A 26947-nucleotide genomic window follows, 5' to 3' on the forward strand; every position below is an offset into this window, starting at 1 on the left:
CCTAGTGAAATGCTCTCAGACAGCAAATGCAGTGAGTTTGCTAACTTCTTCTCTGAGAAAATCAATAATATCAGAAAGGTGATCAGCACATCCTTGAGCTGCGCCGGGGTCAGACAAATCAGACCACAACATCAGAAAGTAGTTACGATGTCTGATTTCGAAGCAGTTGATGGTAAAATTCTGGAAGAAACAGTACAGCATCTTAAAACATCAACCTGCGCCCTTGACACAATCCCAACATCTTTTTTCAAAAGTGTCTTTAACTGTTTAGAAGCAGATCTCCTAGAAGTGGTAAATTCATCACTTATCTCTGGGACTTTTCCAAAGTCCCTTAAAACTGCAGTTGTTAAGCCCCTCCTGAAAAAGAGCAACCTAGACAACACTGTATTGAGCAACTACAGACCAATCTCAAATCTTCCTTTCATAGGCAGGATCATTGAAAAAGTTGTTTTCAATCAGCTGAACAAATTCTTAATTTCTAATGGTTACTTTGACATTTTTCAATCTGGTTTCAGACCACACCACAGTACAGAGACAGCGCTTATAAAGATAATAAATGATATTCGCCTCAATACAGACACAGGCAAACTATCAGTGCTGGTGCTACTCGACCTCAGTGCTGCTTTTGACACTGTTGATCACAACATACTTCTTGACAGGCTGGACAACTGGGTCGGGCTTTCTGGGATGGTCCTAAAATGGTTCAGGTCATACTTAGAAGGGAGAGGTTATTATGTAAGTATAGGTGGCCATAAATCTGAGTGGACATCCATGACATGCGGAGTCCCGCAAGGCTCAATTCTAGCGCCACTCCTGTTCAACCTGTATATGCTCCCACTAAGCCAAATAATGAGAGAGAACAAAATTGCCTATCACAGTTATGCAGACGACACTCAGATCTACTTAGCTCTATCCCCTAATGACTACAGCCCCATTGACTCCCTGTGCAAATGCATTGATGAAGTCAACAGTTGGATGTGCCAAAACTTTCTTCAGTTAAACAAAGAGAAAACTGAAGTCATTGCGTTTGGAAACAAAGATGAAGTTCTCAAGGTGAATGCATACCTTGACGCTAGGGGTCAAACAACTAAAAATCAAGTCAGGAATCTTGGTGTGATTCTTGAGTCGGACCTTAGTTTCAGTAGTCATGTCAAAGCAATAACTAAATCAGCATATTATCATCTCAAAAATATCGCAAGAATTAGATGCTTTGTTTCCAGACAAGACTTAGAGAAACTTGTGCATGCTTTTATCACCAGCAGGGTGGATTATTGTAATGGCCTCCTCACTGGCCTTCCCAAAAAGACCATTAGACAGCTCCAGCTCATTCAGAACGCTGCTGCCAGGATTCTGAGCAGAACCAGAAAATATGAACATATCACACCAGTCCTCAGGTCGCTACACTGGCTACCAGTTACATTTAGGATTGATTTTAAAGTATTATTAATGGTATATAAATCATGGCTAAATGTGTGCACTGTGCACCCTGCTTTAATCATAGCATTGCAAGTGTAAAACAAACAAACAGGCCCACATGTATAACATTAAGGTTCTTTTTTTTTTTATTTGTGTGTTTGATGTGTGTATGATTCAAATATTTAACTTTATATTCAAATAATTACATCTACTCTGTAAAAAGTAAAAGTTGAATTAACCTAAAAAATAAGTGGTAACACCTAAAAATATATTTTTTTCAACCTAATTTTTTTCACTTTTTAAAGTGTTAACAATGTAAGTACTTTTTTTAAGTAGATCCAACTTTCACTTTTTATAGTGTATATAATTTGTATTATAATATTTTTGCAGTGAGAATTGTAACGCCTTTATTTTACAATAGGTTTATTATTTCAGCCAAACCAGTAGATGGCGATATTGCTTCAACTTTGCCTGCTGACTGTTGCCCAATCCAGCAAAGCAGTCAAGATAAGGAAGTGGATGTGTCAGGTGAGAGGAGCAATAAAATGATCTTTTCTGCATGTTTTTTAAAGTCTTTACTGTTATTGGTCGTTTACATTACATCTTCTGTGTTTCGTTGATTGCATGTGGCCTGTTTTCGATGTAGGAATGAGTTATTATGTTATGTCGAAGCGATGTAAAGCTAGTCATCCCGTCTGTTTTCATATTCGGTGTGATGCACAGCGAGCCAAAACAAATATGATGGACACAGTGATGCTGTTACAGTAACTGTTTGTAAAGACGTGTGTCTCCCATTTTATGTTGGTTGAAATAAAAATTCAAATATGTGTTATTGTTTTATTGTTTGTGCGGTTTTTCCAGTGTTGATGTGATCCGCAGGGGGTGTATTTCATAGCCTATGATGAGAATTACACAACTGCAAGACATATAAAAAAATTACAAAACTAGTAATGAGAAAATAGGAAGTAGATTAGTGTTTTCGATTTCTTGTGTTTTGTCTGTATTATACTCAGGGTCCTGATCTTGGCTTTGAGAAAATAAGACCATTCAAAAGAAACAGTCATAGTTTCTTTTAAGTAATAGGTGACTTTCTTTAATAATGTTTAGTAGCTTTTGTTTAATTTTTTAAAATAAACCAGTCCAATTTGACTAAATATAGACTTTGTAATGCATGCTTTTAGTCACGCTGTTTTAGACCATTTTTACCTTCAATAATAGTGCAAGATATATTTTTTGGAAGCTTAAGTTGTGATGTGAATGGTCTTGATACTTCTGATCATACTTTCATATAGTATTAAATCACCTCTGTATGCAGAATGGAGTTTGCTGAGCTGATTAAAACCCCTCGTGTGGACGGGGTGATCCTTCACCGACCCTTCATGCCCAAAGTGGAGGGAACTCTTTGTCTGACAGGACATCACATCATCCTGTCCTCTCGCCAAGATAACACAGAGGAACTCTGGCTGCTTCATGCCAACATTGACTCTATTGAGAAAAGGTACTGCTGTACTTAACCCTCAAACGCTCCTCGTTTTCTGTTTACACTTATGGCCCATGGGGTCTATATGAACCCAAAATTTAAAGCATAATTGTAAGAAAAATATACATTTTCAATAATACAAATAATATATCATTTTTTTTGTTTACTTCTCATCTATACAATAAAGCTGTGTTTTGAGAGATTTGAAGTAGTTTTGTACCTGTTTACCACTAAAATCCTCAACTACACAATTGGCTTTCCTGAAAAATATCAATTGTTTATGAAAATTCACAATAATTATTATGTAAATTTGATTTAAATTGTTTTTAGATATTAATATAGGTGTGAGGTGTTGAATTCAGGCATCGTTTTTTAGAAAAAAAACACAAGAGAATTACAGTGTAGGAATTAAATCATTTAGACCGCCAGATTCCCATAGAGACCCATTCATTTTCCTGGATATGGACAGCTGCTCAAATCATTACTTTTGTGATACATTTTGTAAATTTATGTTTATGTAAACATTAGAAAGGATATTAAAAATAAATATTATGTCAAATAGTATTTTTTATAGTTTTTGATGTATTTTGAAATGTCTGTTTTTACAAAATGCCATAGAAATTTGACTGAGTGTAAGTGTGTGTGTGTGTGTCTGTGTGTGTGTGCACGCATGTGTGAGTGTGTGTGTGTGTGTGTGTGTGTGTTTGTGTGTGAGAGAGAGAGAGAGTTCGTGAGAGAGTGTGCATGAGAAGGAGAGAGAAAGAGCATGTGTGTGTGTGTGTGTGTGTGTGTGTGTGTGTGTGTGTGTGTGTGTGTGTGTGTGCGCGCGTGTGTGCGCGCGTGTGTGTGAGGGTGTTTGTGAGGGTGTTTGTGAGTGTACATGTGTGTGCATTAGGTCACACCCCTTAATGTGTTATTTTCTGCATTTGTGACTGATTTTATTTGCCAAATTCCACAGAAATGCTCTCTGTGGCAGTTATACCTTTGTGTGGGTGTGTGTGTGTGTGTGTGTGTGTGTGTGTGTGTGTGTGTGTGTGTGTGTGTTTGTGTGTGTGTGTGTGTGTGTGTGTGTGTGTGTGTATTTGTGTGCGTTTGTGTGAGCATGTGTTTTTTGCATTGCATTTGTGCACAAGTACCAGGCCTTCACTTCTGTGTCAAAATTTTCAGATTTATGCTGGATTTATTGATATTTATTTATAAATTATACATTTTTGTGCATTTCCCATTCACTTTCAATTTGGGTCATATTGACCCCAAGGCACAGATTGATAAAAAAAATTTACATACCTTTAGAACAACCGAATCAAGCCCAGTTCTTTTTTGTATATGTAAAGATAGATTATTTAGGAAAAGTCACAAAGTTTTACATCTCTGAGATGAAGGGAACCTTTTTTGTTAACCAATGAAATGTCGTTTGGGGTCATATAGACCCCAAGGACCGATTGAGGGTTAAGGGAATAGTTCACCCAAATATGTAAATTCTCTCATAATTGGCTAGCCCTCATGTCATCGCAGATGTATGTGACTTTATATCTTCAGTCGAATGCAGGTGCATAATTTTATATTAAAATGATATCATGTTATTTTCTTATATGGTGCTCAATATGGTCATGCTACATAAAGTACCTAGATCCATCATTAAAGGGAACATATCATGAAAATTTGACTTGGGTCCCGAATGCTTTTATTAACCTAGAAATGGTAAAAAAGATCAAAATTAGTTTTGGTAAACCATTCTCTGCAAGCATGTGAAAAAATAGGTCATAGAAATGTTGGTCCCCTTGTGATGTCCCTTAATCTGCACTATCCAACCATGGCACTGCCAAAGGACACACAAAAAATGGCACAATTTTGCTCACAACTACAAAGTGTCAATTTAAACATGTTATAATAAATTATATGGTATTTTGAGCTAGAACTTCACATACGTACTCTGGAGACACCAAAGATGTATTTGACATCTCAAAAAAGTCTTGTGAAATGTCTCCTTTAAAATAATTCGGATAGCGAAGGAATACATTTTTGAGACAAAATATTTTAAAATATTAATATTTTGATCTTATTTATTGATCAATATCGTATCTACGGCTACATACAGATCAGTGCGGTGAGTTTAAATATAACAGCATATCTATAACATTGAATCTCACTGGTTCTTGCATGTCTGGTCAATGTCTAGACCAGTGGTTCTCAAACTTTTTCTGCGTGCGGCCCCCCTTGTGTACGGTGCATTCCTTCGCGGCCCCCCTAAAGAAAATTTATGACAAAAATGTTCAAAAATTTAACATTTTAATTAAACAAAACATATTAAGTTATACAAGTAGTGCTGTTGGTTAGTAGCCTTATTTATTTTAGGTTTAATTACACAGAATTCATGAAAAATGAATGTATTTTATAAAATGTCATAAAACTGGGGCCCCCCTGGCACCATCTCGCGGCCCCCAGTTTAAGAACCATTGGTCAAGACAACTTTTATGAACAAGTATGAATTTGCAGAGCACAATAAGATCATTGTTTATTGTTAGTTTGTGATACCTAATGCATTACCTTTTTTTTTGTTTTATTTAACTTTATCGTTAAATATGAACCTTTTTATAAAAATTGTGTGCAGATTCGTCGGGCCACTTGGAACTATTATTGTGAAATGTAAAGATCTGCGAGTGATTCAGTTGGACATACCTGGCATGGACGAGTGTCTCAATATTGCCAACTCAATTGAGGTGAGATGGCACACATTGTCACTCAATAAGGATAATATTAGATAATATTCTAATCCTAACCCTAAAAACAGGAGGACTTTAGTAGTGCTGGGTGGGCAGTTATGAGTTTGTCTGAGCAATAACGAAATAAAAATTTTTTAGAATTCATATTTTTTCATTTTATTTGGTAGCTCGATTAACTTAAGGCTAAAATATTTTAATTAATTTAAAGCCGGGGTCCATGATTTTTGAAAAACTTTGGAAAAGAGATTTGGGCCGAGTACCAAAACACACTTGTAGCCAATCAGCAGTAAGGGGCATGTCTGGGTTGCGTATGTGTGGGGCGGGTCTAACAAAAGAAGGTCCAGATGCTATTGGGTTGGGGTGTGTTTGTTTAGGTGGTTTCAAAGTAATCTCAAAGTATTGCAGTACCCCTGTTGGCCCGTAGATGCCCCTCCAAGCACAAATGTGAAACCTGGCTCATGATCATAAATGAACTAAGATAACCTCTGTTTATAGTGTCAATGTTAAATGTTTGTCTTTCAGGCTCTGTCTACGCTGGACTCCGTCTCACTGATGTATCCGTTCTTCTATCGTCCTCTTTTTGAGGTCATTGAGGATGGATGGCAGTTGTTTCAACCAGAAGAGGCTTTCAAAGATCTGGAGTCTATGGTATTGTTTAATCCCTGAAGGCCTTGATGTTGAGGTCAACAAAAAAGTTGTTATAATATTTTTCAGTGTATGATGGATAATGTTCTCTCTGGGAAGCTTGAAAACAAATAATTTGGACTGCGTGTTGTGAGTTTCCAGTTATAAAAAACAAATAAAGCTAGTGTTTCAAAAACCCGGACACCCTTTTCAGATTTACACGGAGTAATAGTATGCTGATTTAACTTTCCAATTATCCAATTATTATTGGTTATAGTGATGTAAGCATCATTACATATTATTTAAATACAATAACCTCTAACCTGATTTCAGGGGTTCACAAAGCTTTAGGTTAACACGTACATACTATGTACTATTAATGTACTTGATACCGAGTTCTGCTTTCTCCTCACAGACAGATGAATGGAGACTGAGTGAGTTGAATAAAGACTTCAGCGTGTGCCCCTCCTACCCCTCCGTGCTGACCGTGCCGAAAGTCATCGATGATGAAACTCTAGTCAAAGCTGCTTCTTTCCGCCACGGTGGCCGTTTCCCTGTGCTTAGCTACTACCACAAGAAAAACGGCATGGTTAGCGGTTTAACTTTTGGAGATCATGTAAATCCATTTGGCACAGATCCAATCACATTGCCCTCTGCTCTGTCTCCAGGTGATGATGCGAGCAGGGCAGCCGCTAACTGGAACCAATGGGCGTCGCTGCAAAGAGGATGAAAAACTGATCAATGCCACGCTTTGTGCAGGGAAGCGTGGTTACATCATCGACACGCGGACAATAGCTGTGGCGCAGCAGGCTAAAGCCAGGGGAGGTGGATTTGAACAGGAAGCCAACTACCCACAGTGGAGGAGGATCCATAAAGCTATTGAGAGGTTTGTACTCACATAACCAGACCTTTGACCAAACGGCATAAGGTCTGGTCCACATTTAAGCTTAGTCTGGCTAAGCATTGCTCACTTAGACAGGAAAAGACAATTTCACAGACATGAGGTGGCCCATTTTTGTTTTATATGTCACTTAACGGTGGGTGTAATAGATTATGGCAATCAATGTACTCAAGTCAAATTTGTGTGCATAATATTAGGGTGACCTGTGATGTCTTACAGGTCCAGTATTCTTCAGGAGAGTTTGATAAAGCTGGTGGAGGCCTGCAATGATCAGTCACACAGCATGGACCGCTGGCTCAGTAAACTTGAAGCTTCTAACTGGCAAAGTCATGTTAAAGAAATCCTCACCACTGCTTGCCTGGCTGCACAGTGTATCGACAGGTACATCTTTTCTCTCTCTCTCTCTCTCTCTCTCTCTCTCTCTCTCTCTCTCTCTCTCTCTCTCTCTCCACACACAGTGTCAGCATCTCTTAGGATGACTGCATACAACGTGTTGTGCTAATTAGTGCTTTCCCTGCTTTAACACTATGCTTAGTTAATTACAGAAGTCGTTGTTGCCCTGTTTCTCTCCACAGCTGTTGATCTACCATAATCATTATTAGGTTTGTGCCACCATGACTGTTTTAATGCTTCATTATCGGGTTTGTAGTATTTGATTTAGTAAAATAATCTACGTCACACACACAGTTTTTTTCCTGTGTTATGGTTGAGGAGGTTGATAATACAATTTTGATAATACAATGTTAACAAAGTCTGTTTTATTTTTTCTTAATATTTTTAAAAACCACATACCATTAAATCATCTGATATAATGCAATGTTTTCAATTCATATGGTACTTGCAGAATTGTATTTGGTCAGAAATGTAGTTACAACTATCAGCTGGACATTACTGGACAATGCTAGCCAGACAAACCTTGAACCATTGATACGGACCACATGCAGTCCTTTCCCCAGATCACGCCATTGGTTGAGCCAGAACCTGACATGGTGCTGAAACAAACAAGCACAATTTCGAAAGAACCACAGTGTAACTACAGTACAAATGGCCAACTTATAGGCCCTGTTTACACCTGATATTAAGATGCGTTAATTGCGTTTCGTTCGATCAAATTCACAATTATTAAATAATCGTCTCATCGCGATAGTTTGACCTCATCGCTATGATTTCAGATCACCGCAATGATTGCAGATCTCTTTAAAAAACACAAGGGGGAGCTGCAGCGCCTGTATAAACGAGACAGTATCAGATGGCTCTGCTTAACTGTGCAAAGCCATTCAATACAGTGGAAAAACTGCATTTAAAGAAATGCTGTAAAACATACCAAAACATCAATTGCAAATTTAGGGAAATGAATGATGTTATTCTTAAAGGCACACCATGGAACTTTTTGGCCACTAGGGGGTGCTAGACATGTATTTTTCACGTTTAGCGCCCCTAGATGCCACAAGCACCGCAGCACTGTCGCAAAGGAAAAGAAGACAACTCTTTAGATCACAAAGTGTGCCTTCCAGCATGTCATGTGTCATATAATATAATTTCATGGGTTTTATTTTCATCAAACGCCAAACAAATCGCATAGCTCACGTTTACAAGCCAGTTGTAACGGTGGTCGCTTGGTTAAAGATTATATTTAAAAAAATATTGTCTTAAAGGGGAATCGAAACCGGATCGCCGTGTCGTAGGTCTATGACGCTACCACGGCGCCACAATGTCATGTGATATAAGACTCTCTCTAGACTTTCCAAGTAGCCTCCAGTAAAATTCACGTAAAAAATAGTATTCGGCTGCCAGACAGGTCTTTTATATGCAAGCATTATAACATTACTTACTAGTACAAAAGCATGACGACCAAGTCAGCATCGGCCAGAAACCCCTCCTCCTTCTTTAGTTCACAACAGCGAGCGAACGCTGGCCCAATATAATTGATACCCGTCCTTCTTTTTATTCTGTCACTCTCCCCTTTTCTCTTTCTGGTCTCCTCCAACAAAACCTTGGGTTTCTTTTTCTTAGTTGCTGCCGAAACCCCAAGTTTAAAAGTAAGAGTAAAAGCGATAAAGACCCCGTCAGGCTATGGTGGACATGTCATTCAACCTATTTTAAGTGGATGTACAATCACAAGGGTCTTGAAAAAATATTATGAAGGTTGAAAAACTTCAAAGTGTCACTTTAAGGATCTGTAAGTAATTGATTTTTTGCAGCCACTACAGACATGTGGTCAAGCAATATGACCTTAGTATGATTGGCTGCTATTTAAGGCCTGTTATGGTATTGTCAGTTAATTTTGATCGCATTTTTATTTTCAGTTACTTTTCAGAGACTTTATTGTTTATTTCTTCTGAAGAATTTTCAGTTTTTGAAATATATATTCATTAATTCAATTCAATTCAATTTTTCAATTCAATTCAATTCAATTCAATTTTATTTATATAGCGCTTTTCACAATACTCAATTGTTTCAAAGCAGCTTTACATTAATAGAAGCAGTAAAAGCACAGAAAAACGACAGAAAGCATAACATAATACACAATAGCATAAGCAGTCAAATTTGCTGCAGCTATGACGCGACATTATGAGCGAGCATATTACTAATGTAACGTCTAGAAGAAGAAGCTAAGTTAAGCCAAAGCAGGCTACCTCCCCGGGGTAAAAAACCCCCTAGGAGAAAAAAAACAAAAACCCCGGGTTGTTTAGCCGAGGAAATAAAAATAAAAGTCCTAGGAGGGAAAAACCCTTGGGAGATATACATGTATATACACACATATAAACGGATAAGGAGCTTAAGCGGAGATTAAGCAGAGATTAAGCGGATATTAAGCGGGTCCTGCCGGTGGTCGTTGGTCAGGCATCAGCTGGGCATCACATTGAAGGACGACCAGTAGATCAGAGGTGTGCCGACTTTCACATCTACCGGAACTGGGTCTGTTTGTCCCATTGTCCTCAGGGTCAATGGGACCCAGGGACGAGACAGGGAGAGAAAAACAAAATCATATTAGCGTAGGGGCCGTTCACATGTAATGCAAGTGTCACACAGTGATGTGGTTTAATCAGCTTAGTTTCAGACAGACTAACTATTGAGGCATAATTGTTTTATCCACAGTTGAGGATTTTGCAAATTGGGGGCCCACTGCGACGGTATATATGGTAACTAAGGGTCACCTTCCGATTTTTAAGAGAAAATGAAACCTGTCGACCCGTTTGACTAAGGCCTGTAACCCCACTTTTGTCGTTAATGCAGGTTCAGTGGCAAACGGGTCTATATTGCATACTATTTACAAGATCACGAGAAAACGCCCAACATCGCAACCTGACCATACGTGTCAACCCGTTTGACTAAGGCTGGAGGCCCCACTGTCGTCGTTAATGCAGGTTCAGTGGCAAACGGGTCTGTATGGCATACTATTTACAAGACACAAGAAAGCGCCAAAATCGCAACCCGACCATACGTGCCAACCCGTTTGACTAAGGCAGGAAGCACCACTGTCGTCGTTAATGCAGGTTCAGTGGCAAACGGGTCTGTATGGCATACTATTCGCAATAGAAAGAAAGCGCCAAAATCACAACCCAACCATACGTGCCAACCCGTTTGACTAAGGCTGGAAGCCCCACTGTCGTCGTTAATGCAGGTTCAGTGGCAAACGGGTTTGTATGGCATACTATTCACAAGAACACGAAAGTTCCAAAATCGCAATCCGACTATAGGTTAAGATAAGGTTTTTATTTATTTATTTGGTTGGTCTGTGTTATGACCGCGAGTGCTTTGTTCCGTACAGATAACTATTTCGAGTTAAGTACTTTTACTAGACAAATTATGCGAATGCTTTGTTGAAGAGAAAAGTTTTAAGTCTAGATTTAAAATTATCGACTGTGTCTGATTCTCGGACATCGGTTGGTAAATCATTCCAGAGCTTAGGGGCTAAGTAGGAAAATGACCTTCCACTTTTAGACACTTTTGATAGTCTAGGGATAATCAAGAGACCAGAATTTTGCGACCGTAGTGTGCGTGATGGATTGTATTCTGATAGTAATTCTCTAAGATATGAGGGTGCTAGGCCATTTAAAGCTTTGTAGGTGATTAGTGATATTTTAAATTGTATGCGATATTTAACTGGTAGCCAGTGTAAAGATGCCAGAATTGGGCTTATGTGGTCATACTTTTTTAGATCGAGTAAGTACCCTTGCGGAAGCGTTTTGAACTAGCTGAAGCTTGTTTACTTGATTTGCATGGCATCCCCCGAGTAGCGAGTTACAATAGTCTATTCTAGAGGTCATAAAAGCATGGATAAGCTTCTCTGCGTCAGATGTAGACAGTATATGGCGTATTTTCGAGATATTTCTAAGATGGAAGAATGCTGTGCGGCAGACGTTGGCGATATGACTATCGAAGGATAAGTTGCTGTCGAACATCACACCTAAGTTCCTAACCGTGGAAGATGGCACCACAGTGCAGCCATCTATGTGCAACGTGTAATCTGACATATTATGTTTGTAGCGATTCGGTTCAATAATAAGTATCTCTGTCTTATTGGAGTTCAGCTTAAGAAAGTTATGTGCCATCCAGTCACTAACATCGCTAAGGCAGTCTGTTAGCTTAGAAAACGTGTGTGTTTCGCTGGGATGTGAGGAGATGTAAAGCTGGGTATCATCCGCATAGCAGTGAAAACTTATGTTATGTTTCCTGATAATGTCTCCTAGAGGTAACATGTATAACGAGAACAGGATAGGACCTAAAACCGAACCCTGCGGTACACCGTATTTAACCAGGGAGTGATATGACTCTTCCTCGTTTACATAAACAAAGTGATAGCGATTGGTTAGATACGACCTAAACCAGGCTAGCGCCTGACCACTGATACCAACATAGTTTTCTAGTCTATTGAGTAAGATTGTATGATCTATTGTGTCAAAGGCTGCACTAAGGTCTAATAATATAAGAATTGAGATTTCACCACGATCGGATGTTAATAGGAGGTCATTTGTAACTCTAAGCAACGCTGTCTCTGTGCTATGGTGGGGCCTGAATCCTGATTGGAACTTTTCATATGTACTATTATTTGTCAAGAATGTGCGTAACTGGCTTGCCACTACCTTTTCTAATATTTTCGAAAGAAAAGGGAGATTTGAGATTGGTCTAAAGTTATTAAGCTCTCCCTGGTCAAGCTGCGGTTTTTTAATCAGCGGTTTAATAACTGCTAGTTTGAAAGCTGTTGGAACGTATCCTATTTCTAGCGATGAGTTAAAGATATTTAGAACCGGGGTTGACACTACAGGGAATACCTCTTTAAGCAGTTTTGTGGGAACGGGGTCTAATATACAGGACGATGATTTGGATGATGTAACTAGTCTAGAGAGCTCATCTATTGTAGTAGGTTTAAATGAATCAAGATGTTCGTATGGTAGTCTAGTGTTAAGTGAACTAACGGGTAGAGTGGTGGCTGCCTGGGTAGCTACGATGTTGTTCCTTATAGCCGTAATTTTGTTAGAAAAGAAGTTCATGAAGTCGTTACTATTGTGTTGAAGTTTACTATTGGTTTCTGTTTGTTCTTTATTTCTAGTCAGTTTTGCAACGGTGCTGAAGAGGAAACGAGGGTTATTATGATTCTCATTTATAAGCTTGCTAAGATAGGTAGATCTGGCGGTTTTAATAGCCTGTCTGTATTGTTTAACACTCTCTTTCCATGCTGCACGCCATACCTCTAACTTTGTGCTTCTATAATTTCTTTCCATTTTCCTAGTTGCCTTTTTGAGTGCTGCGGTGTGATGATCATACCATGGAGCTGGCGGTTTTTCTTTGATTCTCTTTTTTCGAATGGGAGCAATGGCATCCAATGTGTTAGAACAGACATTGTTTAGGTTTTCTATTACAATATCTAGATCGTCACAGTTATCTGCTACATGTTTAATTTGGGACAGGTCTGGAAGAGTGCTAATAAATCTATCTTTAGTGGTGGAAATTATTGTTCTGGCTAATCTGTAGCATGTTGTGGATTGAGTGATCCTATCTAGAAGTACAGTGTATGACACAAGGTAATGGTCAGAAACTGCATCACTCTGAGGTGATATTTTGATGTCATTAATATTGAGCCCGAGTGACAGAATTAAGTCTAATGTGTGCTTACGAGTATGCGTTGGCCCTGTCACGTTTTGTCTAATATTGAGAGAATTTAGAACATCCATAAATGCACGTCCTAGTGCATCTTTTGGGTTATCCACATGAATATTAAAATCACCAACGATAAGAGCTTTATCTACAGTGACTACAAGCTCAGACAGGAAATCTGCTATTTCTTTAAGGAAATCTGCATGGTGGCCCGGAGGTCTATAGATTGTAGCTAAGGCAAAAGAGAGCTGTTTGTGGTTACGATCGGTTATTTCCATATTTAACAACATTAGTTCGAATGATTTAAATTTTACTTCAGATTTTTGGTTTACTTTAAAAATTTTGTTGTATATTGTAGCTACACCACCCCCTCTCCCCTTTAATCGAGGTTCGTGTTTATAATAATAGTCTTGTGGGGTGGATTCGTTTAAACTAATGTAGTCGTCTGCTTTAAGCCAGGTTTCTGTTAAACAGAGTGCATCTAAGTTTTGGTCTGTAACTATTTCATTGACAATAGGTTCTTTATTGGTAAGCGATCTAATGTTCAGAAGGCCGAATTTTAACATTCGAGGTTCATCTGTTAATGTATTGTTTTCTAATTTTATATTAATCAGATTTGTACCAGATGTGGCAAGCGGTGCTCTGTATTTATTTGTTCGGGGAACAGATACAGTTGAAATGTGTTGATATTCTGGTAAGATTGACTCGAAGTGCTGGGATATAAGTGATCTTGACATATCACGGCAGCTAACAGATGGACGGTTAAGCCGATCCGTCTGTTGCCTGACTTGTACCCTGGATAGTCAGACTGTATTCGAAGTAAGACTATTGGTCAGATTTATAGAGAGAATCGCACTTCCTTCCTGAGATGGATGGAGGCCATCTCTCTTTAGCAGGTCAGGTCTCCCCCGAAAATGCTTCCAATTGTCTATAAACCCTACGTTATGCTGAGGGCACCATTTTGACATCCAGTCGTGAAGAGACAATAATCTACTGTAAGTTTCATCCCCCCGGTAGGCGGGGAGGGGACCAGAGCATATTACATTGTCTGACATTGTTTTAGCGATTTCACATATCTCTTTAATATTTTCTTTGGTGATCTCCGACTGGCGGAGTCTGGTGTCATTCGTGCCGGCGTGAATAACAATTTTAGAAAACTTACGCTTAGCATTAGCCAGCACTTTAAGTTTTGATCTAATGTCTGAAGACCTGGCTCCCGGTATACAATCGACTATGGTGGCTGGTGCCTCAATGTTCGCGTTCCTAAGTATCGAATCTCCAATGACCAAGGCACTTTTAACAGACGTCTCAGTCGGTGTATTGCTTAGAATATCGAACCTGTTTGAAATTACCAGGGGGGTCTTGGGTGGGCACCGGAAACGACTTTGCCGCCTGACAGTCACCCAGTTAGTCGGCCCCCTTGACTCAGATGATGGAACCGAGCTATGTGTATTACGTTTAACACTAGGCGCACCCGAAACAGTGTTTGTAGCATTAGCGGTATTAGCGTTTGTAGCATTAGCGGTATTAGCGTTTGTAGCATTAGCGGTATTAGCGTTTGTAGCATTAGCGGTATTAACGTTCGTAGCATTAGCGGTATTAGCGTTCGTAGCATTAGCGGTATTGCTGTCATCAACTAGCGTTTGGATGCGCGCTTCTAGTTCTGCAATCTTCTCCGTCAGCCTTACTACTTCAATACACTTAGCACAAGTAAACCCCTCTGTGCTGATGGAAGAAGCTAAACTGTACATGTGGCAAGTAATGCAGGTTACAATAACAAGCGCAGTCTTACCGCTTTCATGTTGGGTGATGGCGTCTTCGGTCGCCTGGACGCGGTCCGTGAAGCTACATCGCGAGGGAAGCTCACTCGCAGCACGCCCCGATCACCTGCGGGCGTCTGTAGCCAGTGTGATGTGAGGCATGCTGAATCTGCGACGGCCGGGCAGCGGCTCCTCCACGGCTTCCCGATCGCTTTCATTCTGGGCGATGGCGTCTCCGTTCCCTCGAGCGCGGTCCGTGAAGCTGCACCGCGTAGGGTGTTCGCTTTTTGCACTTCTCGGTCGCTTGTGGATGTCTGGAGCCTGGGTGAACTGGGCGCTGTACGTCGCGTAGGATCTGCGATAACCGGGTATCAACTGCTCCACAGCTTCCCGCTCAGGTGAGGACAGGTCTGAATAGCATACAGTGGATGAGTCCGCCATTAGATCGGCAAAATGGTAACTAAAACCGGCACCTGTTTGTTGATGCTAGCGGGCTATATGCTAACACTGGGTGTTTAGCAGTGATAAATCGTTTCACGTGGTAGTACTGCTCAATAGTCGACACGGTAAAGTATTCTTGAGATAAACGAATATGTTATATTATATAAATAGGAACAAGGTAGTCAGAAAATAGGATTTGGATGATAAACTCGACGGAGCTCTGATGCACGATGCTCACTCTCAATCTAACCGGAAGTGAATGAATCAACATTAAATAATTTATTTTAAATATGTGTTATGTGTATTAATATTTACTGCCAGGTAAACCTTTAATTTAAATAATCACAACAATGTGTAAAAATTATATCATGAACAAACAAACAAAAAATATGAGAATTAAACGTCAAAGCCCCAAAACAGGCAATCAATCGTCATAATCGGCACAATTTATTAGACAATTAACCGTCAGCCAAATTTCATAATTGTGACAGCCCTAGCGGGCGATGCTAAATACATTCGACCGGATTGCTTTTGTGGTGTGAGACTGCCTACTTAACACCTATTGACCTAATGTGTGATGTACCGAGCACAATGTTTTTACATCGGCCCTGACTTCTAGCGTATCTTAACATACCAGGTGTAAACAGCCTCATAGTTGCATTTATTTGTGGTGTATATTGTTTTATAGGGAAGGGGCCTCAGTTTTGGTTCATGGCACAGAGGGCACAGATTCCACCCTGCAGGTGACCTCTCTGGCCCAGATCATCCTTGATCCGGCATGCAGAACCATCCGCGGCTTTGAGACTCTAATTGAACGAGAGTGGTTGCAGGTAAGAGAGGTTTCTGAGAAATGTCAAAATGTGCTTTGTCTTATTCAGTTCCCTGTTTTGCTATTTCTGTGAGCTGTGACCGCATTATGAAATCAAATATCAGATGTGGTGGTATTTAATAATATTAGTACTGTGTTAGACAGTATCATGCATCTTTATTGTAGCTGTCAAATGTACAGTGCCATTGTATTTATATAAACAATGAGATGGTTGTATTTTAATAACATTGAAATGTCACATGATCGTCACTTTTTCTTTGCGTAATATGTGATGGCCTACTCTGACCTACAGTAACCTTAATCTTTAGGCAGGTCACCCGTTCCAGCAGCGCTGCGCTCAGTCTGCGTATTCAAATTGGAAGCTGCGGAGTGAAGCCCCAGTGTTCCTGCTCTTCCTGGATTGCGTGTGGCAAATCCTCCGGCAGTTCCCCTGCTCATTCCAGTTCAATGAAAAGTTCCTCATCATGCTCTTCGAACACACTTATGCCTCACAGTTTGGCACTTTCCTTGGAAACAGTGTGGCTGAGAGGTTAGCATTCCCATACTTTACTTTTTCTTTCCTGTATGGTTCTGTCATTTTCACAACTGACATATTTTCACATACACAGTGTGCATTACCTTATTGTAAACTTCTCATCTCTGACCAGCCATCACAGTTTAAACATGGCAGACCCTGACCGTAGAAAGACAGGGTTGTTGACGGGGGTCATCACCCCTTCAGTCAAACCTGCCTCAACAAAGGTCATCTTGTAGCTGGCCCTGGCATTTTTGTGTCTGAGGATAGTTTTATAAACATATTGTGTAATGTTTTTTATTTGTTGACTGAATGTGTGTTACGTATGTGTGTAATGTTCTGACATGGTGCAGTCATTTACTGCCAATGTGTGGCACAATGTGGTATGATGTCACAAATCTGACCTTCAGACCCAAGATTTATTTAATTTTTTACTTCTTCGTGTACTATTTTTTTTGGTTTATTTTATTTGGTTTTCTAGATGCAGTAACTCAAAAGCATCTTTATTTTACTGTATTAAGTATCTCCAAGGCTTTGATAGTTGGCTTTTTGTTCATCCTTAAAGGGATGGTTCACCTAAAATTGAAAATGTTGTCATTATTAATCACCTTCAGGTTTTTACAAACCCGTATTAAATTTTTGTTTGGCTGAACACAAAGGAAGATATTTATAATCAAGCAGGAAACAAGGGCACCATTGGCTTCCATAGTATTTAAACCGGGCCAATCTTCCAGGAACTGTTTTATCTCTCAGTCGTATTGTCAGAGAAACATTTACTCTTTTGTAATGTTTATTGAAGAATTCCTGTTTTCTTAACTGTTGTAACTCAAATTCATTAATGTAAAGCTTGTCCCAGTACCCAAAGGGGGCGGGGCTTAGCAAAGGGTCATTTTGCACCTAGTTACTCATGTAGACAGACCTCCATGGTGGCTTTCATTGGTCAAGGACTGCCCAAGAGGCCATCTAACTGATATGTAAAGCAACCAATCACAGTTCGGCTTTGTTTTGCAGTTGTACCACTAAAGAACGCAACACTTGTCACCTCGAAATCCTGTAGTAACTCCTTTAGTAACTCCTTTAGTGTTTCCAATTAAGAATCAGACATTCAGCCAGCAGTCTTGAAGTGTGGACTGCTTAAAAGGCTTTTAAATGTAATTGCAAGATAATGGATGAAAACAGTGTCATTTGGGTCCTCATGATATAAATTTTACCAAAAAGCACAACAATACAGTATACCTTTTTTAATGTTTTAGGGAGAAGCTGCAGCTGTCTCAGAAGACTGTGTCTCTGTGGTCATGGGTGAACAGACCTCAGGAGCTGGAGAGATTTCTCAACCCATTGTACGAGCCAAATAACCTGGTCATCTGGCCATCTGTGGCACCTCAGAGTCTTCTGCTTTGGGAGGGTGAGCACCAAACAAACTTCATTTTATCCTTATATCCTCCTCCTCCTCCTCATATTATAAATACAATTGTTGTTTAATACTGTATGTTAAGATTAAAATTGTATATATAGCCAATATGTGCACATTATCTATAAAATATTTGATATTGTTTTATGATGTTAACCTCTAGAGGGCAGCAGTGTGATGTTTGTGCGGTGTTCCTGCTTTAGGTGTTAAAATAATTTGTGTGGATTGTAAGATCGAAGTATGTTTTGTAAATGGTTGAGATGGTGTGTCTCTTATTGTAAATATCTTGTATCTTGTGTGTTGATCATTGAGACATTTTCCTCTGCAGTATAAATATTTATGGTGTTTATATATATATATATAGTTGTGTTCAAAATTATTCAACCCCAACTGAAATTGATTGTTTTGGCCGGTTTGACATTGATTTTGATCATTCAGTCATCCTGCTTACAATTACATCAAAGAGGCATGTGTAGGTCAGACAAATATAACATAACATTTATAATGAAATAACCACAAATGTCTTTTCTGTGCTCACATCATTATCAGTTTTATTCAACCCCCAAGTGACATTCAATCTTAGTACTTAGTACAACATCCTTTTACAGTTAAAACAGCTTTTAAACGTGAAGCATAGCTTGACACAAGTGTCTTGCAGCGATCTACGGGTATCTTCGCCCATTCATCATGGGCAAAAGCCTCCAGTTCAGTCACATTCTTAGGCTTGCGCACTGCAACTGCTTTCTTTAAGTCCCACCAGAGGTTCTCAATCGGATTTAAGTCTGGTGACTGCGATGGCCACTTCAAAATGTTCCAGCCTTTTTTCTGCAACCATGCTCTAGTGGATTTGGAGGTATGCTTGGGATCATTGTCCTGTTGAAAGGTCCAACGTCTCCCAAGCCTCAGGTTTGTGACGGACTGCAACACATTGTCATCCAATATCTCCTGGTACTGAAGAGAATTCATGGTACCTTGCACACGCTGAAGTTTCCCTGTACCTGCAGAAGCAAAACAGCCCCAAAGCATGATTGACCCCCCACCATGCTTCACAGTAGGCAAGGTGTTCTTTTCTTCATAGGCCTTGTTTTTCCTCCTCCAAACATAGCGTTGATCCATGGGCCCAAACAGTTCTAATTTTCCACAGAACACTATCCCAAAACTTCTGTGGTTTGTCCACATGACTTTTGGCATACTGCAGTCGACTCTTCTTATTCTTTGGAGACAGCAAGGGGGTGCGCCTGGGAGTTCTGGCATGGAGGCCTTCAGTACGCAGGGTGCGCCGTATTGTCTGAGCAGAAACTTCAGTACCCACATCTGACAAATCTTTTCTCAGTTCCTCCGCAGTCACACGGGGACTTTTTTCCACTCTACGCTTCAGATAGCGCACAGCAGTCGCAGTTAGCATCTTTTTTCTGCCACGACCAGAAAGCGTTTCAACAGTGCCCTTTGCCTTGAATTTGCGAATGATGCTTCCTATGGTGTCTCTTGGTATGTTTAACAGCTTTGCAATCTTTTTATAGCCATTGCCCTTCCTGTGAAGATTAATCACCTCTTCTCTTGTCTTCCTGGACCATTCTTTTGACTTCACCATGTTTGTAACCACACCAGTAAATGTTTAGAAGGAGTTGAGTATCACAGTCATTTTAAAGCTGCCTAATTGGTGCTTATTAGGCTTTATTGCTGTTCCCTGACATCCACAGGTGTTTTCAATACCTGATTGAAAACACTTCAATGAACCTCTGTTCTTCAGAGTGGTAGTTCTTTAAGGGGTTGAATAATTGTGTCAATGAAGAATTCACAAAAGAAACATTTACTACTATATTACAAAACCAATTGATGTCATTTTAGTTGCATATGGTTCTTTAAGAAGTCATTGTAGGATTTCATTCTGAATACAATTCCAAATGTACACTAAATTCCCTAAAACCCTTAACAGCATTGGGGGGTTGAATAATTTTGAACACAACTGTATATATATATATATATATATATATATATATATATATATATATATATATATATATATATATATATATACATATATATATATACATATATATATATACATATATATATATACATATATATATATACATATATATATATACATATATATATATACATATATATATATACATATATATATATATATACATATATATATATATATATACATACCAGACCCTACAGCTATTGCAAACAGTCTGGTATCTTGAAGATAAGCCGTCATGTGACTAATGCATAGTTATCTGTAGAGTGTTAGTGAGCCAACCCAAAATGAAGAAAGAGTATAGTGGCGGTTTTCAAGACATGTTTTAAAACAAATACAAAAATGAACAAAATGTATAAGTTAATGTTGATTTTATGTATAGAACCATAAAAACCAGTTTAGGTTTTGTTTACGATACAGTGACAATGCAAAGTCTTTAAGCAGTAAAAACATACAAATTTACTTTAGCTTAACTTCATTTGGATCCCAAAGTAACATAATTAAAGTGTTTTTTATAGTAACCATTTGGTTTTCTACTGTGTGCATGTGCAATAGCAGTTTCATATCTTTCAATGCAATAGAGAGGCCATGTGGCACAAATGCATTATCCTATGACCTCTGTGCCATTCATTTTTTTTAAGCCTCACCATAGAGCCTGTCATGCCTCTTGTTTTAAAGGTGCAGTGAAAGCAAGTCAGTCAGTTGAAACAGCCAAGCAGACGCCGAGTTCAAAACCATGGGGGTTTACTTTCAATCACATAAGCAAACTCAGAAATATGTTTAGAACGTAGGACTACACTACCTGTAAAAGGTTTGCACACACCTCGCTGTAGTTTATTACCATTCACCACATACAGTATAATACTAAAGGGTCGTTCACATTATAATCATAACTATAATTATAAAAAATTGTTTTAAAAATTGTTTAATATTAAAGAGAATAGCGGAGTTCACACCACAACTATAATGCTGCGTTCACACCAGCCGTGGTAAAGGCGTCAAGCGCAAGTGATTTCAATGTTAAGTCAATGTGAAGACGCGTTGACGCAGATCTGGAGGTCTCGCAACGCGAATGAGGCGTTTAGCGGTGCGGTAGATTTTGCCTCATTCGCGTGTCTAGTTCGTGTGAATTGAGCGTTGCCACGGGAAACGCACTAGTTGAAAAATTTGAACTTTGGTGGAAAAACGCGCCATGTTGACCAATCAGGAGCTTGCTCTAGTAGTGATGTGATTCCAGGAAGCGAGCGGAGTCCCTCCCATGACCAGAATTTCACACGCGGCTTTCACGCGCGAGTAAACTAAAAATTGTTCAAGCGGCAAATTAGACGCGGTAGATGCGAATTTGACGTTTCAAACGCGGCTGGCGTGAACCCACAGTAATGATAAAAATACAACAATATCGTTGGGATCACTTTCTGAGCGATTCTTTTCATCTGATGAAGGATAAACCATTGACAGCCAATCAAATCTATTTGAACCTCACGCGCATTTGAAAAGGCAGATGACACTGTGGAGAAGGTCCATAACATAAAATGACCTCAGGTATCCAGCGCTGATGCAGTTGCTTTTAAAATTCACTACGTAATGCTTTTTTCCTACCACATTGACTATGCCAAAAGGTAAGATATTAGATTACACAAACTACTAGATTCACTGATTAGAGTTATGCGAAACGCAGCGTGTTAAGGACATTCGTTGGTTACCCGCTGTGTAAATGCAACAACAGCCTATTTACATACCGGTATTCAGAAAACTTTTTATTACAAGAAATATGCAATATTAGTTAATGCCACTAAAGGCAAGTGCTTTGCGTGAGTGCCATGCGCGTGAGCGAAATTAGCATAAAGTTAACATTAGAGTAGGGGTGTGCCCCGGCATCCTGGCCAAACTTGCCCATTGGTCTACTAAACATGCCCTCATACACTGATTGGCTACATCACTCTGTCTCCCCTCCACTAATAAGCTGGTGTGTGGTGGGCGTTCTGGCACAATATGGCTGCCGTCGCATCATCCAGGTGGATGCTGCACACATTGGTGGTGGTTGAGAAGAATCCCTTTTCATATGTAAAGCCTGGAATACACTGCAGGATTTTAGCACTCCTATAAGATCATTATCTAATGGATTGTTTAAACTTGGGTACATCACGCATAAAGACTGTACGATGATGACATGGAAGCTTAGATGGCTGCGTCACATGTTAACGCAATGTCACCAGCCTGCGCTAGTGGTAAACAAACACACTGTGCAGTGATCATGCTGAATTTCTGACACGGTCAGAAAACTATCGTAGGCTATCTTTGGTCGCAAGACCAGGAAAACGGCCATCTTTGAACATTTCTCACTGTACGAAATAGGACCACCGATGAAGAGCTACAATCACAGAAATTGTGATGATTGTTTCACATGGCAATCTCTCGTCTGGGACAGCCAATAATCGTGCAGTGTATCTCCGGCTTATAGGGCTTTGAGTAATGCAGAAAAGCGTTATATAAATGTAACTAATTATTATTATTATCGTCTGGTAATGTGGACGCTAGTTATTGTTGTAGAACTCTTATATTTCAAAATGGACATCCTTTGCCTAGATCAGTGCTCACCAACCCTGTTCCTGGAGATTTACCCTGCTGCATACTTTAGATCCAACCCTGCTTTAGCACAATTCTTAGGTAGTCATAAAAATCTTGATTAGCAGGTTCAGGTGTGTTTGATTGAGGTTGGAGGTGAACGCTGCAAATTTCCAGGAACAGGATTCTTTTGTAATGCTGAAATGTCTTTGTATCTTTTTTGAAGCTTAAATGCTTCGGTCCCCATTATTTTAATTTCATATAAAGCAGTGCAATTGTTTAAAATATCTCCTTTTGTGTTCCATTAAAAATAGACATAAGAGTGAGGATATGATGACAAAACTGTCATTTGGAGGTCATGCATCTAACTTTAAGCATGCAAGTGTTAAAATGTAAAGAATTAAAATTAAAAAAGTAGCATATTGTAAATTGGGTAAAATATGTCCAAACATTTATGCACATTCCACAACATATGCACTGCGTTCGTACATATTTTGCATATTTTTCAAAGTATTAAAGTATCTTTTAACATTTTAATTTCATTTAAATAGAATAACATTCGCATTGTCATATACACTTACCTAAAGGATTATTAGGAACACCATACTAATACTGTGTTTGACTCCCTTTGGCCTTCAGAACTGCCTTAATTCTGTGTGGCATTGATTCAACAAGGTGCTGAAAGCATTCTTTAGAAATGTTGGCCTATATTGATAGGATAGCATCTTGCAGTTGATGGAGATTTGTGGAATGCACATCCAGGGCACGAAGCTCCCGTTCCACCACATCCCAAAGATGCTCTATTGGGTTGAGATCTGGTGACTGTGGGGGCCATTTTAGTACAGTGAACTCATTGTCATGTTCAAGAAACCAATTTGAAATGATTCCAGCTTTGTGACATGGTGCATTATTCTGCTGGAAGTAGCCATCAGAGGATGAGTACATGGTGGTCATAAAGGGATGGACATGGTCAGAAAAAATGCTGCGCCATTTAAACCATGCCCAATTGGCACTAAGGGGCCTAAAGTGTGCCAAGAAAACATCCTCCACACCATTACACCACCACCACCAGCCTACACAGTGGTAACAAGGCATGATGGATCCATGTTCTCATTCTGTTTACACCAAATTCTGACTCTACCATCTGAATGTCTCAACAGAAATCGAGACTCATCAGACCAGGCAACATTTTTCTTGTCTTCAACTGTTCAATTTTAGTGAGCTTGTGCAAATTGTAGCCTCTTTTTCCTATTTGTAGTGGAGATGAGTTGTACCCGGTGGGGTCTTCTGCTGTTGTAGCTCATCCGCCTCGAGGATGTGCGTGTTGTGGCTTCACAAATGCTTTGCTGCATACCTCGGTTGTAACGAGTGGTTATTTCAGTCAAAGTTGCTCTTCTATCAACTTGAATCAGTCGGCTCATTCTCCTCTGACCTCTAGCATCAACAAGGCATTTTCGCCCACAGGACTGATGTATACTGGATGCTTTTCCCTTTTCACACCATTCTTTGTAAACCCTAGAAATGGTTGTGCGTGACAATCCCAGTAACTGAGCAGATTGTGAAATACTCAGACCGGCCCGTATGGCACCAACAACCATGCCACGCTCAAAATGGCTTAAATCACATTTCTTTCCCAATCTGACATTCAGTTTGGAGTTCAGGAGATTGTCTTGACCAGGACCACAGCCCTAAATGCATTGAAGCAACTGCCATGTGATTGGTTGATTAGATAATTGCATCAATGAGAAATTGAACAAGTGTTCATAATAATCCTTTAGGTGAGTTTAAGTGTTGAGGGTAAAATAACACTTCTAAACTTACTGACTGTATTGGAAAAATAAAAAAAAATGGCATGTTCATAATAATTTGACGCGGTGTAACAGGAAGCACAGGCTATATTCCAGTATGAATGAATGTGACTCATACTGGACCAGTTTAAGGACGTGGTTTACAGTAATTCGTGCAGGGATCTTAATTATTTAGCTTTCATATTTTAAATATATATGAATGTATTTATCCTCCTATTTATAAAACACTTTTGTACAAAACTATATGTTGGAATGCTAGGTTCAGCTTTTGTCAAGCAGCTGCTTATGGAGAAATAAAATACACAATTTTAAGAATTAAATACAAATTAGGGGGGTTAAAAATACATTTGCTTTTAACATTTAGTCTTCATTCTCGTAAGAAATGCACACAGAGAATGTAAGAGTCAGGGTCATTTGAAAAACAACGTCATTTGAGTGTTAATTTCACAGTTGGGTGAGTATTGACCCGTAAGCTCATCATTGGAAACAGTCAGCCGTATACGTGTGCTAAGAAACATGGGTTTAATGATGTCATACGTCATTGAAGATTCCAGTAATTCTACCTGGTTGCATAACGCTAATGTACTCCAGGGTTTTGCAATTGAATATGCTTGATATAGAGATTGGACATCAATGCTTGTATGGGATTGTGTGGTATTCTGTACATGATAATGTCACAAGGTACTATATTTACACATCATCAACTTTTAAATCTGGAATGGTTTTCATTCATGTATCCAGCATCTTATCGATTTCAGATGTCTGCTTTACACTCCTATTCAAACGTATGCACTTTTCCTTCCAGGAGTATTTCTTCGCTGGAATCGCTCCACCAAGTGTTTAGATGAGGCCAATCAGGAGATGGTCCATATTATAGAGTACAACAAGGAGCTGCAGAACAAAGTGAACAGCCTGCGGAGGCAGCTGGCCCAGCTCGAGACCGAGGACGGCCCACTGCAGACACCGTAAAACAAACCACTCCAACGTACTTGAGATTTCAACACTCCTGATTCTCCTTATCTACTGTATACTACTGAAGAGGCTCTCCCATGCACATAGTGTATGTACACACACACACATCCCTTCTCCTTCTGCCCATGTTTCCCTTTGCTTATTCAATTGCTTAACTTTATCCATATTAATGCTGAATTTAACAGCCATTATACATTTATTTGAATATATTGCCACTAGATTCGCTGCTGTATTAGTGTGTCGTTGTGGTTAAATATTGTCATTCAAACACTATGCCGATATCAGCGCACCTGTCATTCTTGCTTGGTTGTTTCAATCAGGCTGCCACTTTAAAAAAAAAGTGTTTTATATCTGGATGTCATTTCACTACAGACTTTGTTAAGAAATTGTGTTGCGGTTTACACATTCTGAGAGAAAAGGGATTACTCGTATGCCATAGTTGATTTCCTGTGCCACAAAGTGCAATAGACAATATGGCTATAAACCAATAGCGGTCTTTAAAGGGAAACAATTTGGAAAGAATCTTACATAATCAATAACTTCTTCCAAATATATGCTGTACGCATAATTAAAAAATTGCTGAATTTGATATGTATAAGATCCCTCCCCCTTTTGTGCATGTGTAATACACAGTATTGTACAGGGTAACGATATAAGTGTAAATGATTGCATATGCAAAATTAAAATGTATGCAGGTGAATGAAAATTTATGCTTAAAGGGGTCTCGGTCCACATTTCAGTTATTTAAGACCACTCTAGCCTACACATTTCATCAAATAGGTTACGGCATGTATGAATGGTTTTGACTTCATGGTAGGTTTTGATACTGGAAATAGACTGGACATTGTCGTCAGTTGTTTTGGAAATGTGCACAAGTTAATCATTTTTTATTGATGTCATTCTGGCACTTAAAAAGATTCACTGACATATATCATTAAGATTTGTCACTATAAGCGTCTTATTGTTTGTACTGTTTCAGGCCTTGATGTACAAAATGTATAACTGATAGAATTGTTAAGCTGAAGTATGTTACATTATGTGGGCATTAAAATTATCATTTAATGTACAGCCATTTGATGTTTGCATGCTTAAAATGACCATCTACATCCTGCTTCCAGAGCGATAAGTGGTGATAAAGGGTTAATTATTAGCTGTAAATTTGACTTATCAGTATCTTATCAGCATTACATGATAAACACAGATAATAAAGTCTTAACTACTGTTTGTAAATACATTTCAGGGTAATAGGATAAAATGATGATATATATATATGTGTGTAATTTGAATTCTACCCTAAAACTGATCTTGTTTAAGCAGATGATAAATTGTCAAAAAAAAACTATAGATCCAGACTCCAGACTTCTACATATATAGACTCAAGCTGTTTAAGGCACCATATCTCTCAACATATAAA

General features: G+C 39.1%; 1 protein-coding gene across 1 annotated transcript; it reads left to right on the forward strand.

Annotated features, from left to right (window-relative positions):
* Window positions 1-1821: 1821 nt before the first annotated feature.
* On the forward strand, window positions 1822-26601 carry mtmr9 (myotubularin related protein 9). The gene is made up of 11 exons (XM_055186847.2): window positions 1822-1944; window positions 2732-2914; window positions 5508-5616; window positions 6142-6267; window positions 6659-6832; window positions 6912-7129; window positions 7364-7525; window positions 16133-16274; window positions 16582-16802; window positions 18041-18192; window positions 25367-26601. Exons 2-11 carry the CDS (start codon window positions 2733-2735, stop codon window positions 25528-25530), a joined length of 1650 nt encoding a protein of 549 aa, XP_055042822.2. The 5' UTR covers window positions 1822-1944; window position 2732; the 3' UTR covers window positions 25531-26601.
* The last annotated feature ends 346 nt before the right edge of the window (window positions 26602-26947 follow it).

This window comes from Misgurnus anguillicaudatus, chromosome 18 (assembly GCF_027580225.2).
Source record: "Misgurnus anguillicaudatus chromosome 18, ASM2758022v2, whole genome shotgun sequence".
Taxonomy (NCBI): domain Eukaryota; kingdom Metazoa; phylum Chordata; class Actinopteri; order Cypriniformes; family Cobitidae; genus Misgurnus; species Misgurnus anguillicaudatus.